Below are 14,102 nucleotides of genomic sequence, written 5' to 3'. Positions count from 1 at the left end.
CTCCGACTCTCATCACCATCCATCGCTAGGTGAATGAATATATCACAAGAGCCTATGACAATATATAGTCAGGGGCTTTATCCCGCTTAGCGCTACAAATAGAGCTGATAAACGATCTAAGCAGCTCGTGACTGCTCGGTTCAGCTCATCAAGGACGTGTTTATAATCTGTTTCTATAGCTGGCATGCCGAGGTGCAAGCAACTCATTTAGCTTAAATCAGTTGAATATGATGTTTGTTATATATATATATATATATATATATATATATATATATATATATATATATATATATATATATATATATATATATATATATATATATATGAGTAATGTGTTCCTTAGGCTCCCTATTTAGATAGGTCTCATTAGGTTCCTTTAAAATCATAATTTTAAGTATTTTTTTCGTACATCTAACACCGATGTGATTTATAGGTTTTGTTTAGTGGGAACTGGCTTTTGGAATGCTGGAATCTGACCTGTATACAGTTTTTTTCCGGTGATCTAAAATCAATGGCTTTGAAGGTATCCCTTTTCCTCTTCTCAGAAATACATGTTTTTTTTTGTCGAAAAAACATGATCCAAGAGTCGATTCCTAGTAAATTATGCATGTTAAACACATCCAACGGTTCAGATATATCATAAAACACTTAAAACCTATGGGACAGAACAGGGCAGAACGAGAAATGGGGCCTAATATGTTCAGTTCTCTGTCTATATTAGGCTCTCTTTTCTCGTTCTGCCCTGTTATGCCCTATAGTTTGAAGTGTTTTATGATAGATCTGAACCATTAGATGTGTTTAGCATGCTCGATTTAGTGGGAATCGACTCTTGGATCTTGTTTTTCGATGCAAAAATATATTTTTATGAGCCAAGAAAACTGATGCCTTGATAGACATTGATTTTGGATCACTGGAAAACCTGTATACAGGTCAGATTCCGGCAATCCAAGAGTCGGTTCCCACTAAACAAAACGAGTAGATCACATCTATGGTGTTAGATCCGAGAAAAAATACTAAAAACTATGATTTTTGAAGGAGCCTAATGGGACATAACAAGAAAACAGGGCAGAAGGAGTGCATTACTCATATATAGATAATTTAACATATTAGGCCCTCTTTTCTCATCCTGCCCCGATAGTTCCCACAGTTTGAAGTATTTTATGATAGATCTGAACCGTTAGATCTATTCTTGATTTAGTGAGAATCAACTCTTGGTTTATGTTTTTTCTATAAAAAAATATATTTTTATGAGCTAAAAAAATTGATGCCTCCATATTGATTTTAGATCACCAGAAAAACATGTATACAAGTTAGATTTTGGTGATCCAAAAGCTGGTTCTCACTAAACAAAACTGGTAGGTCACATCTACGGTGTTAGCTGTGAGAAAAAATATCAGAAACTACAGTTTTTGAAGGGTCCTAACGGAGCAAAAGGAGCACACACACACACACACACACTATATATATATGAAACAGCTCGTGTCCAGCTCGACACGTTTGGAGCTGAGCCCAGAAGCTTGGCACAGCTAAACATAAGCACGAACTCACAACATTGGTAAATGAGCTAGGCTCGAGCAAGGACTGCATATCTTTTATGCTTGGTACTTCTATGTAGTGGATTCCACCTTTATGTGATGGGATGTTTTTTTAGACATTATTAGCTCTTGAAATTTAATTTCTAGTTGTTTTCAGTTATTTCTACAAATTCTACTCTTGTAGTTTAGTTAATATTAGATTTGCAAGCATTAAGAGCGACCTACATGCATCACCTTGCCAATACTAAATGGGTCTATAAATGTGGTCCAATTCTTGGATGTCCGCCCCCGGTTGGATTTGACTCAGGTTGGCATATAACCGTTCAATTCTTGAACCTTAGCTCAAAGTTGTTTCCGTTTCTCAAAGATTTTCCTATCCAAATCCAAGAACTTCAATAGAAATGTCAATGAAACGTATAGAAATTGAGTTAGGTTTGGAGCTTCCATATCGGGTCAATTCAGATAGCTTACTTCTTGGAGAGAAAATGTGACCCGTCATGTGGGCTGCCAAGAAAAGAAAAAACAATTGGATCAAGATACTAATCAACTTCAATACAAATGAAGAATGATAAAAAAGATATGGGTTGAAATCAGCTTAATTATCTAATCAAATTTATATTAATATGACATTTGAATGATATCAAAAGCAGAAACACATTGAATGATATAAGAGATTAAACCCTAACATATCAACCACCGGTATAGAGTCTATAGACAAGCCTTGCTTGCTATTTTTTGCATACGAGCCCACGCCCAATGAGCCCACTGGTTTAGCTCATGGCACTCCCTATGCCTTCTAACACCGGCATTGCGTTGTCGCCACCATTGAAGCGTGCCACGGTGCAATCGACCGCAAAGAGATTTGATGAGGAGAACTTCCAGCCCCCACTCATAATGGACATGACCGCGCCCAACTCGACCTGTCTTGTATACTGGTTACTGTAAAATTGACCGAGCACACCATCAGCATCTGGGCTAAGTGAATAGAACTTGAAGCCTAAGTCAAGGTGAGCGAAACAGTGATCATCATCACCAGTGCAATAGTTGCTCACACGTGACTCATCCTCGGCGATGGGCACCACACGTGCGGTCACCATGAAGTTTCCGGAAACTTCTACTGTGATGCTGTTGGTGTCATGCATGCGTATGACGCTACTGAGTCCAGGCCCAGCCCATGTAGCACCTTTGGTGGTTGGTAACTGGACCGGGGCACCATCAAAAAGCACTGTTAGGTGGTCAACCGAGTCATCCCATGTAGCGACCTGGTTGGCACCAATGTAGACTAGGTGGGACCCATACATGAGGGCTATGGACTGCACCCAGGTGAAGTCCTTCTGCACGCCTTCATTATCACTAGTCTTCCATATGAAGTGTGCATTGATGTGAAGGTTGGTATCTGATACAAGGCAGAAGTCTGAAGCTTTGTGGCCATGGAAAGAGGAGGTAAGTCCATGCCCACCATTTTCCCCACCTGTCAGAGAAGCACCGTTTTAATTAACCCGAAACAGTAAAATAGCTTGTATAAGACTCATTTTTCATTATAGTAATAAATAAATAAAAAGAATAAGTATTTGGTAAGTGTACCCATGTTATCAACTTAGATTTCATAGCTAGGTGTAAGTTGCAACAACTTGACCTAATCACATAGATGCACTCATCATGATTTGTTTGCTAAGGATTAATGGACCTTTGATTGTATTTGTTTTTGTTTTAAAAATACAATCTTTTATGTTTTAAGTTTGGCAAATTGTAAGCAATTGACTTTTAAATTCCTTGAAACCCTGCTTACTCATAAAAATACAAAACTCATTTTCTACAAAGCAAACAAGGTAGATTACATCTGTAGAGTTTGACCTACAAAAAGAAAGGTATGAAAACAATGGTAATTTCTGCTCTATAGTATGTGTATTTACTCATATGTATTTGTTGCGATATAGAAGAGCAGATTCACAGATTAAGTATAACTCTAGTAAATAAAAAAAAGCAATCTGTCAAACCAATCCCTTGAATGAAGTAAAAGACTAAACTTATATATGTAACTGCAAGAATAGATTTATTTATCTACGTTCAAATTTTGTTGTATTCTATTCGTTCGAGACACCATTGTTAATACGAACGAAATATTGGGAAAACAAATCATAGTACAACTTGTATTTGCTCGATCTGACTGATAGGTGTGTTCAACATGACTTGCTTGCTAGGATTCATTTCTTCGATCAAGTTTTTTTAAAAAAATGTAAACTTTTTTGAGTTATGAAAATTGGATGTATTGTGGACAATTGTTTTTTTTTAAGCCATTGAAAAGCCTGATTACATGTTACACAAATGATCAAAATAATGTTTTCTACTAAGCAAACCATGCAGATCACATTTGTAGGGGTAGATCCACAAATAAAAGTTAGAAAAATGTGAACGAAATGGTGTCTTCTACTAGATTACTATGCACACACACACACACACACACACACACACACACACACACACACGTAGAATGGAATATGCGAAATACATCTAAATGGGTTTCCTGGTAGTTTTTTGCATTTCTGACACCATAGATGCATTCCACACATTCAATTTTGCAAGGAATTCACATCTGAATCATGTTCTGCTGAAAAAAGTGATTTTTTAGCCTCTTCTATAAAAATTTTGGGACATTGATTTTCATGACTATAACATCCTAACCATGGATGCCAATATAGATCACATTTGTAAGGTAAGAATAAAAAAAAAATTCCAAACCCATTTTGCATACTTCATTTTGTAGGATATGTATCTCTCTCTATCTGCCTAATATATATATATATATATATATATATATATATATATATATATATATATATATATATATATATATATATATATATATATATATATATATATATACACACACACACAATCTAGGTTTTCAGAGGCATTTTCATCAGTTTTTTCGTAAATATGACCTTGCAAAAGTGTCCATTTATGAGGAAACGACACTTGTATCATGTTTTTTCCAAGAAAAAGTAGGTTTTAATTTTGAGATTTAAAAATAAACATTGTGGACTATCAAGTTCTTAAAAAACCTGCTCATTTATCATAATCAGATGATTCAAGAGTACAATGTCTTTATTATTTGTGTCTACACACACCACGCACACGCACACATGATTAGTGTTATTTGTAGGCACATCTTTACATATCTGGATCGGGATAGCTGTTTAGGTATAATTATGCACAGTGCATTTGTAATAGATCAAAGCATAAAATGCAGTTTACTTGGGATATATCCCAAATTAACGGTTTTTATCGGCTAAGATTGTTAGATAAGCTCTCCAATCCATATTGTTTACTTGGGTGCAAGACCATTTTTCAAACTTGGTGACTAATCCATGTTTGAAACAGCACTAGGGCAACAAACTTTAAGAAAGAACAAAGCCAGTAATATTAATTTGGTTCCCTGTTACAGCAACTAAATCCATCTTCTTGAAGAGAGTGGAGAAACGACTACTTACGACAGACGGGCTTGCAAGAGACACAATCAACTTCACAGTTTGTAGGGCAACTGGTGGGGCATGTGTGGCAGCATGCCTTGTTAGGCGTACCTGCATCAGATGCTCCTACCTCTCCATCCATACAAATGAAGAGAACCAAAAGGCCAAGAACAAGAGAGTTTCTCAACTGTGCTGCAATAGCCATGGTTGGAAATGTTTGTTGGTGAGATCCTGTTGTCACTTTGAGTATCCTTTTATGGGTTTTTAGTGGCATGCCCTAATACACCATCTCTTTGAGGGTCACCACCCATAAACGAAAAGAGAGAGTAGAGGCTAACCACTAAGTTGGATAATCTTCTTCTTCTTCTATTTTTGAAAGGAGTTAAACACTAGTTGGATAATCACGTAGGAATCTCATCAAATGGGGATTCGTTCTTTCTTTTTTATGGTTTTATTTTGTATTTGTTAATAATTAAACCTTACAACACGCTCATCATCTCAAATTTTTTTTAATATTCTTTTGGTGCTAAGAAAGCAGGGTTGCATAGCAGAGCTGTTACCAGTTCGTTTGAAAATGTCTTTGACTACTTTCACAATGTGTTAAGTATGTTTATCTATTGAGTTTTCCTGATTCAGTAGGTGGCTTTTGTTAGGGAATCTTTCTTTGTTGATTACTTTTATTCTTTCACATGGTCATTACCATTATCATATCATAGCCAACCAAGAGGGATTCCCGAGATTCAGAGGGTTAATTATTTATCGGTGGCAATCCACGATGTCAACGGCCCATGACATTAACGGAGCCAACTCACGTTGCACGTCTCTCTCTCTCTCTCTCTCTCTCTCTCTCTCTCTCTCTCTCTCTATATATATATATATATATATATATATATATATATATATATATATATATATATATATATATATATATATATATGATTGCATGACATGCGCACACATGCCTCTCTTTCATAACTCACGTTTTTTAGGTCTCTCTCTTCTACTGTCTTATTTTTTGACAGACAAAGCTGGGGTTAGGCATACTCCTACCGGTTATACAACCATATAATTGGGATTAGAATTTGCAACGTTCCAATACAAGGTGACGTTCACTAACTGCTCTTGCCAGACAAGGGGAGCCCCAGTGGAAGCAGATCAGGTCATGCTGAACATGAGCGTTTTTGCTCATGCTAACATCGTGGCCGTCTGTTTGCATTTTGGATGAATGCCACGTAGTTTTGTTGACTTTTTAGCTTTTCAAAATACAAATCTGACGGCCACGATGTTGGGACGAGCAAAAACGCTCATGTTCAGCATGACCTGATCTACTTCCAGCCCCAGTTGGTATCTCTGTTTTCTTTTGTTAGTACGTATACAAAACACCTTTGTATTCACATGAATTCATCACGATAGAAACATACATGATAAACCATCATCCATGATGAGGCTCCTTTAGTTTTTGCCAACATGTACATGATTCCTATTCATTTCATCCATGACCTAGGGATGCATGATGGTCCAGCAAAAGAGGGAGGCACACATGATAGAAAATGTGTCACCCACATGATGGGGAGAGAGTTATGATAATGGAAAGACATTTTATATTCAGATTTGAAAACAGTCCTCTCTCTCATTTGATGTTTGGTGTTCAACAATAATGAAAAGACACACTACAATCAACTTTTCATTATAACTCTTGGATCTGAAGAGATTCAACTGTTGCGATTAGGGAGTAGGTGCTTCGAGAGCACTCTATCATTATTATATATATAGTAATTGAGTAAGTGTCTCACACTTTTTGTGCCTACAAAGCCTTGGAAAGATTGTTTTTATTTGTTTCTAAAAATCTGACCATACAGATGCGATCTATACATGCTTGATTTTATGAGAATCTACTTTTGTATTATCTGATTCCAATACCAAGTTAGGTTTTTATAAGATTCAAAAATCAATGATCTACAATTTGAACAAATATTCAATGCCTAAAAAATCATCTTTTTTTTTTTTCAAAAAATATGATACAAGTGTAATTTCCTAGCAAATCGATCGTGAAAAACACATCTGAAGGGTCAGTTTTTTTAAACCCAACCTGAAAACCCCTATCCACCGGTGGTAGGCACAAGAAGCGTATGACACTGACCCATTTCTCTTTCTCTCTATATGTATACACGTGTGTGTGTGGAAGAGGGACTGTCCAACCAAACAAAAGTCCAAAATTTACAACCAATAATAATAAAAAATGTTTCTTGTCTAATGATCGAGTCTTAATTGATCAGATTTTACATATTGAATTTTTATCATTAATTTAATGAGCAACATATTTTGGATTATGAATTTTTGATGTTTAGATGCATTTTTTATTGTGCTAAAAATCAATGGCCCACAATACTTTGTATTATAAAGTTTTAAATGCATTGTGTGTAATGCCCCACCTTGACTAGGATTTTTTTTTAAATACAATGAAAGACTTTTTCGAACCAATTTGAAATCAACCCCAAACTTAGGTTCATAGAATCAAATCATAACAATTCAAATATTATAAAAAGATTTCATTTATGCCGTAAATAAAATTTTAGAGTTTGTATACAAAACAAAAAAAAAGATAGAAGGGTACAGTCCAATCCAACACGACAGTCCTTGTGTCCCTCGACATCTGTTTACCTATTTTCACAGAGCTCAAAATAGAAAAAAATAAAGCATGAGACACATCATGTCTCAACACAATTCTGTAAACCCTTACTAGGTATCAACAAGCAAATCATTCACACACACTCTCATGTGTATATGAAACATACAATATACGCATTCATTTATACGTACTTAAACATATAATCTTACGCAAACATTTATGTGTAAATAAAGCATACAACTTACACATATCTTTATGTGTAAGTATACATGCAATTTAAACATATAATCATATGTACCTGTATTCACACATACAATTATGCACACAGGTCATTCGAGTATAAACTTATGCTCGCATACCAACCCATGCAAACAATTAAGCATTTATCTCAATTAAAAATGCAATCATGCTCGCACATACTCTATGCATACAATTATGTAGTCATGCTATGACTTACCTCAAGCATGAGTAGTTTTCCTTTCTTTTAATTAACTTTCTTTTGTAATTCATACAATGCTTGCAAATATTAAACTTAAATTTTATCATGTTATCCTAGGACATCAAGCCTGACCAACTATAGGTATTCAGGTCTCTCTTGGATGTCTATTCACATAATTTGTATGTTTTACATTTTAATCCTCAGGAGAACAAGAAACTAACATCAGAATCTGAGACACATCGTCATGTTGTCCCTCAGACTAGAACATAGTAAGCACACTACTATTTGCATATAGTTGTAGCTCAAACTCTACCATGTGTATCAGAGCGAAAAGTCCCCTTAAACTGTCTTGATAAGAAAAGCATTCACATTTGACCCAACGAGACTACCATAATCCACATCTGATGGGACAATAATTCCCACGAGGTTGGTACAAATGCATGCTCACATTTTACCCACTTGCACAACCTAATAGTATGAGTCAATATCACCCCATCTTTCAAAGTATTGTGTATTGCAACTTTTTTAATTTTTGAGAACTTTTTCTCAATGCATGTCATTTCACACAGTAAACGTACATGTTAGGCATTATTCTGTCAATAGTTGCGCTTGAGTCAACACCTATAAATTTCATGCTATTCAATCATATATATCATATATTATATATGCCATAATTACAAATTAAAATACGAATAATAGGAGTTTAACACATCAAACAATAACTTGAGTCAACACCCATAAATCCATGCTATTCGATTATGCACCTTGTGCATAGATCAAACTTGTCATACTTGCAAGATTTAATACATAGTGTCATAATCTGAAATCCCCAACCCGAGATTTTTACGTATTTTTTTTTTTCACTTTCAAATAGTAGAAAGCAAAGTTTTTAACTTGATATTTGGGTTAGACTACTCTGGTAGGTGATAGGTGAAGGAAACCACTTTTTAGAGATCAATTCACATTCAAAATTTCTATAACAATATATATATATATATATATATATATATATATATATATATATATATATATATATATGGTGGATTCTGTCATGTATCTTCGGTGGCCAGGGATGTCGAGTCATTGCCACTCGAGAGGCGTATTAACAACAATATTCATCGAAGTTTGTACCACTTACCTTCTCCAACGTAAACCTAGATTTGAATGAAAAACAAAAAGTTTTTTTCTTAGTAAGTGTTTTATTATTGTATTTGCCTTTCTTTTCTCTTGTAGGTTGCTGGAGATAATCAACGTAGAGGAGCTGAAGGGGCAGATCAAGACAATGAAGAAGATGATGCACAAAATCTTGACGATGATTAGATTCATGTGTTGAATTTATTGTACCTTCTTATTGTTTCAAAAATATAAATGTTCACTTATAAATAATTAGAACTTGGCGAAAATTATAGTGGATCGATAAATTGTTTTAGTTGCTTTTTATATATTTTTTTATGTGTACTTTGTTTTTTATACACAGGAAATATAAATTGTACAGGAAATATAAATTGTATCACGAGAATTTTTTCTCGATATTTATGTTTTAAACAATTTTTAAATTTGTTTTCTTGTTTGCGACAAATATTTTTTGTTGCTATTTACTACCAGCGTCCAATTTAGCGACGGATTAGGGACAAATATTAATCCATCGCAAATGTGAATCAGCCAATGTTTTTGCGATGGATATTAATTCATCGCTACAATAGCTACAAAATTAGCGACGAATTTTAATCCATTGCAAAATCAAAATCTCCATATATTAACGACGACCTTGCGATGAATCATGGCATTCTCTAATTCATCATAAATTAGCGACAAAATTTATAACAGATAGTTTTTATCACTAATTAGTGACTATAATTTTGTGATGGAAGCTATCCGTCGCTAAGCCGACACTAATTTAGCGACGGATTAGCGATGGATTGAAATCGTCGCTAATCCACATATTTCTTGTATTGTATGGTGTAAACAAGTCAACGATGAATAGTGGTGTGTGTGTCAAGGGTAGCAGTTACAATGAAAATGAACTTGACTACTATGGTATTATTGAAGAAATAATAGAGTTGACTTACTTAGGCATAAATAACACGATAACTTTATTCAAGTGTCATTAGTTTGATCCCAAAGCAACAAGAGTCGATAAAGCCTCAGGCATTGTGGAGGTGAATCATAAATCAAAGTTTGGAATATATGAACCATTCATATTAGCATCGCAAGCTCAACAAGTTTACTATACTTCATATCCGAATACAAGGAAGTCAAATAGAAATGAATGGTGGGCGGTTTGCAAGGTGAAGTCTAAACTATACCCTAACTATGATTAGTTACAGAAAGACAAGATGGTTGAAGAGGGTAATTACTATCAATTAGATGGTATGTAGGACTTCTCTTATGGTTACGATGTCACATATGGTTTGCATGTCACATATCCATTGTCCGATGACACACGTATGGAAGAATGTAATCCAAATGATATACCAAGTGGATGTCCGCCCAATGAAGAAGACGAAGAGGAGGAGGAAAAAGAAGAATATGAAAGTCAAACAAGTGATGAGGAAGCATACTCGAGCTAGTGAAATACATCTTCTAATACATACCATATCACTTTCTCAAATGCACCATTTACATGCACAATATATCTTGCATATCATGTTACATTCCATGCATACTTAGCATGTACATACACAATTCATGCATAGTTATAAAACTGATTCAAGTAGGACCTTTAAATCTTTACATTTCATGCATATGTCATCTCTATGCTAAGATCAAGAGTTATGTAACTGATCCAAATAACAATTTTTTTGTTAGAATATGGTTTATGGAGGTCGCAGTGGTCGAACACCTAGTGATCGAGGACCAAGTGGAAGTCGTGGGACAACATTAGATAGATGTCTTTGTGTTATATTTAATTATAGGCATTCATTATGTTTTTGATTATATGTTGATATAAAAAGTGTTACTTGTTAATTGTCTTTATAGGATCCCAACTCAGTGATAGCCAGTCTTAGCCTTCGTCTTTACGTAATGCTTCAATAGGTATATCATTTAAATAATTATATACTTGATTAGTTTAAATGTGCATTATGTGAATTTCTAACTCATTATTTTGTAGATGATGTTTCGCCTGCACATGACCCACCTACATCAGCTACTCATACACATTACGAATCAACGCCGGATGCTAGGTCTTCTCAGTCTGACATACGACGACTTATTCAAATAGTGTATATAGATAGTCGATCGTAAGTATTTCATTATCACTTGTCCAATACTTATCTTATAAATAGTGTATATTGATAGTCGATTGTTAATGTGTACCAATTCATATGCAGCATGAGGTTCGAGACACAAGAAGTGATTCGAAAAATTAGGAAGTCACTAGTTCAACATCTTCAAGGATCAGTCGCTCAATGAAAAGAGTACTTGAAGAAGGTGTTGGATAGATTATGGTCCTCATTCATGATATACAATCGTTTATCATAGCTAATGTGTTTCATATTTAATTTTTTGTTATAGTCACGTGTACTAACTTTCTGAAATTATTTGTAGGCTTCGAATCGCTTTGCAACTGCAAAGAAGGAGCAAGATGCGAGGCTAGTGTGACAGAAGGTGGCTGCCAGTCAATTTGCCGACATGCTTCATAATATGAAGACTGCAACAATAAAAGCAGCTGGTGGGATAGATGATCCACTGCAGTGGAAGGGCCATGACCCTTCTACTATCAGGTCAGATTATTGGGATGCAATGTATGACAAGTGGGCGAGTCATGAATTTTGAAACCGCTCAGCAAAGGCTACACAAAATCGAGTGAAGATGCTTGATGCCCATCTACACACATGTGGTTCTAGGACTTTTGGGAGCTACCAGAAGATAATGGTAACTCATTAATATATATATATATATATATATATATATATATATATATATATATATATATATATATATATAAGTATTTTTGCATATATTCTAATTGATTTTTTTATCATTTAACCTTGTAGAAAGCCCAAAAAGGAGGCTTTGTGCCTTACACGGATGTGTTTGTTGAAACACATAAACATAAGATCACATGAGAGTTAGTATTAGAGAAGGCGAGAGTGACAACGATATGCATTTATTATATTAATAAATATTATAATATACAAGTTACCATGAATTACACTATCATAAACATTATAATTATTAATTCATACTGTAATCATTACTTTATAGGAGTCATACGAGCAACATATGATAGAGCGATATAGCGATGACTCCACTCAGCATCCGCCTTTTGATCATGCATCATGGGTGACTGCAATCGGTGAACCCAAAAAAGGCTGTGTATTCAGGTTTGGGAGTAATATGAACACCATAGCAGTCGTTGCTTCTTGCAGTCAGGGCTCTCAGAGTTTTCCCGTCAGCATCAACTCCAAGCGTTCGATTGACCCTGCTATTTCTTGGGATGGTGTTCGCCAGCTTCTTCAGGACACAATGCATGACTTTTTACATGAAGCCATTCCCAACCTTGTCCATAATGAGTTGTGCAATTTTTTTCAGGACAGAAGAACTTCGTCTGCCTTCAACATGAGCTTCGGTGCCCGTCAGGTATGTATAACATTTATTTTAATACATATCTAAAGTTTCATGTCGTTAGATTTCAATACGTATATGCATGATTGAATACATATATGCATGATTGAATCACTATGAAATTTTATTGATAGCATTAGAACACATGTATGCATAATTGAATTACTATAAAAGTTTTTTGACAACCTTAGAACACATATAAGCATAATTTCATCACTACGAAATTTTTTTGACAACCTAGAACACATATATGCATGATTGAATCACTAAATTTTTTTTTGACAACATTAGAACATATATATTTGCATGCTTGAATCACTATAAATTTTTTTTGATAGCCTTAGAACATATATGCATGATTGTATCACTATGATTTTTTTTTGACACCCTTAGAACACATATGTGTATGATTAAATCACTATAAATTTTTTTTGACAACCATAGACCACATATATGTATGATTGAATAACTATAAATTTTATTTGACAACCTTAGAACACATATATGCATGATTGAATCACTATAAATTTTTTTGACATCTTTAAAACACATATATGCATGATTGAATCACTATACAATTTTTATGACAGCCTTAGAACGCATATATGCATGATTGAATTACTATGGATTTTATTTGACAACCTTAGAATACATATATGCATGATTGAATCACTATGAATTTTTTTGACAACCTTAAAACACATATATGCATGATTGAATAAATATAAATTTTTGACACCTTTTGAACACATATATGCATGATTGAATCACTATAAAATTTTTATGACACCCTTAAAACACATATATGCATGATTGAATCACTATGAATTTTTTTTTACAACCTTAGACCACGTATATATATGATTGAATCACTATAAATTTTATTTGACAACCTTAGAACACATATATGTATGATTGAATCACTATAAATTTTTTTGACACCTTTAGAAGACATATATGCCTGATTAAATCACTATACAATTTTTATGATAGCCTTAGAACACATATATGCATGATTGAATCACTATAAAATTTTTATGACACCCTTAGAACACATATATGCATGATTGAATCACTATAATTTTTTTTGACAACCTTAGAACACATATATGCATGATTGAATCACTATGTAATTTTTTTGACACCTTTTGAACACATATATGCATGATTGAATCACTATAAAATTTTATGACACCCTTAGAACACATATATGCATGATTGAATCACTATAATTTTTTTTGACAACCTTAGAACACATATATGCATGCTTGAATCACTATGACATTTTTTTGACAACCTTATAACATATATATGCATGATTGAATCACTATGATTTTTTTTTAGCCTTAGAACAAATATATAAATGATTGAATCCATATGAAATTTTTTTGACAGCCTTAGAATACATATATGCATGATTGAATCACTATAATTTTTTTTGACAACCTTAGAACACATAT

At 34.1% G+C, this 14,102-nt stretch overlaps 1 protein-coding gene across 1 annotated transcript; it reads right to left on the bottom strand.

The window, feature by feature from the left end:
• Positions 1 to 2,305: 2,305 nt before the first annotated feature.
• LOC149838236 (uncharacterized) lies at positions 2,306 to 5,210 on the bottom strand. Its single transcript, XM_090008210.1, has 2 exons — positions 5,117 to 5,210; positions 2,306 to 3,006 (listed from the first exon to the last, which is right to left on the bottom strand). The coding sequence occupies exons 1-2, from the start codon at positions 5,208 to 5,210 to the stop codon at positions 2,306 to 2,308; spliced, it is 795 nt and encodes a 264-aa protein (XP_089864336.1).
• Positions 5,211 to 14,102: the final 8,892 nt, after the last annotated feature.

Source organism: Nuphar pumila, chromosome 5 (assembly GCF_984573655.1).
Source record: "Nuphar pumila chromosome 5, dmNupPumi1.hap1.1, whole genome shotgun sequence".
In the NCBI taxonomy this organism is placed as follows: Eukaryota; Viridiplantae; Streptophyta; class Magnoliopsida; order Nymphaeales; family Nymphaeaceae; genus Nuphar; species Nuphar pumila.
This window is presented reverse-complemented; position numbering and strand designations above follow the sequence as displayed.

Excerpts from the sequence above, each read along its gene's own strand:
- LOC149838236 (XM_090008210.1), bottom strand. The coding sequence starts at position 5,210 with ATGGCTATTGCAGCACAGTTGAGAAACTCTCTTGTTCTTGGCCTTTTG. Across the intron at positions 3,007-5,116 it reads GGTAGGAGCATCTGATGCAG|GTGGGGAAAATGGTGGGCAT; the intron begins GTACGCCTAACA and ends CTTCTCTGACAG.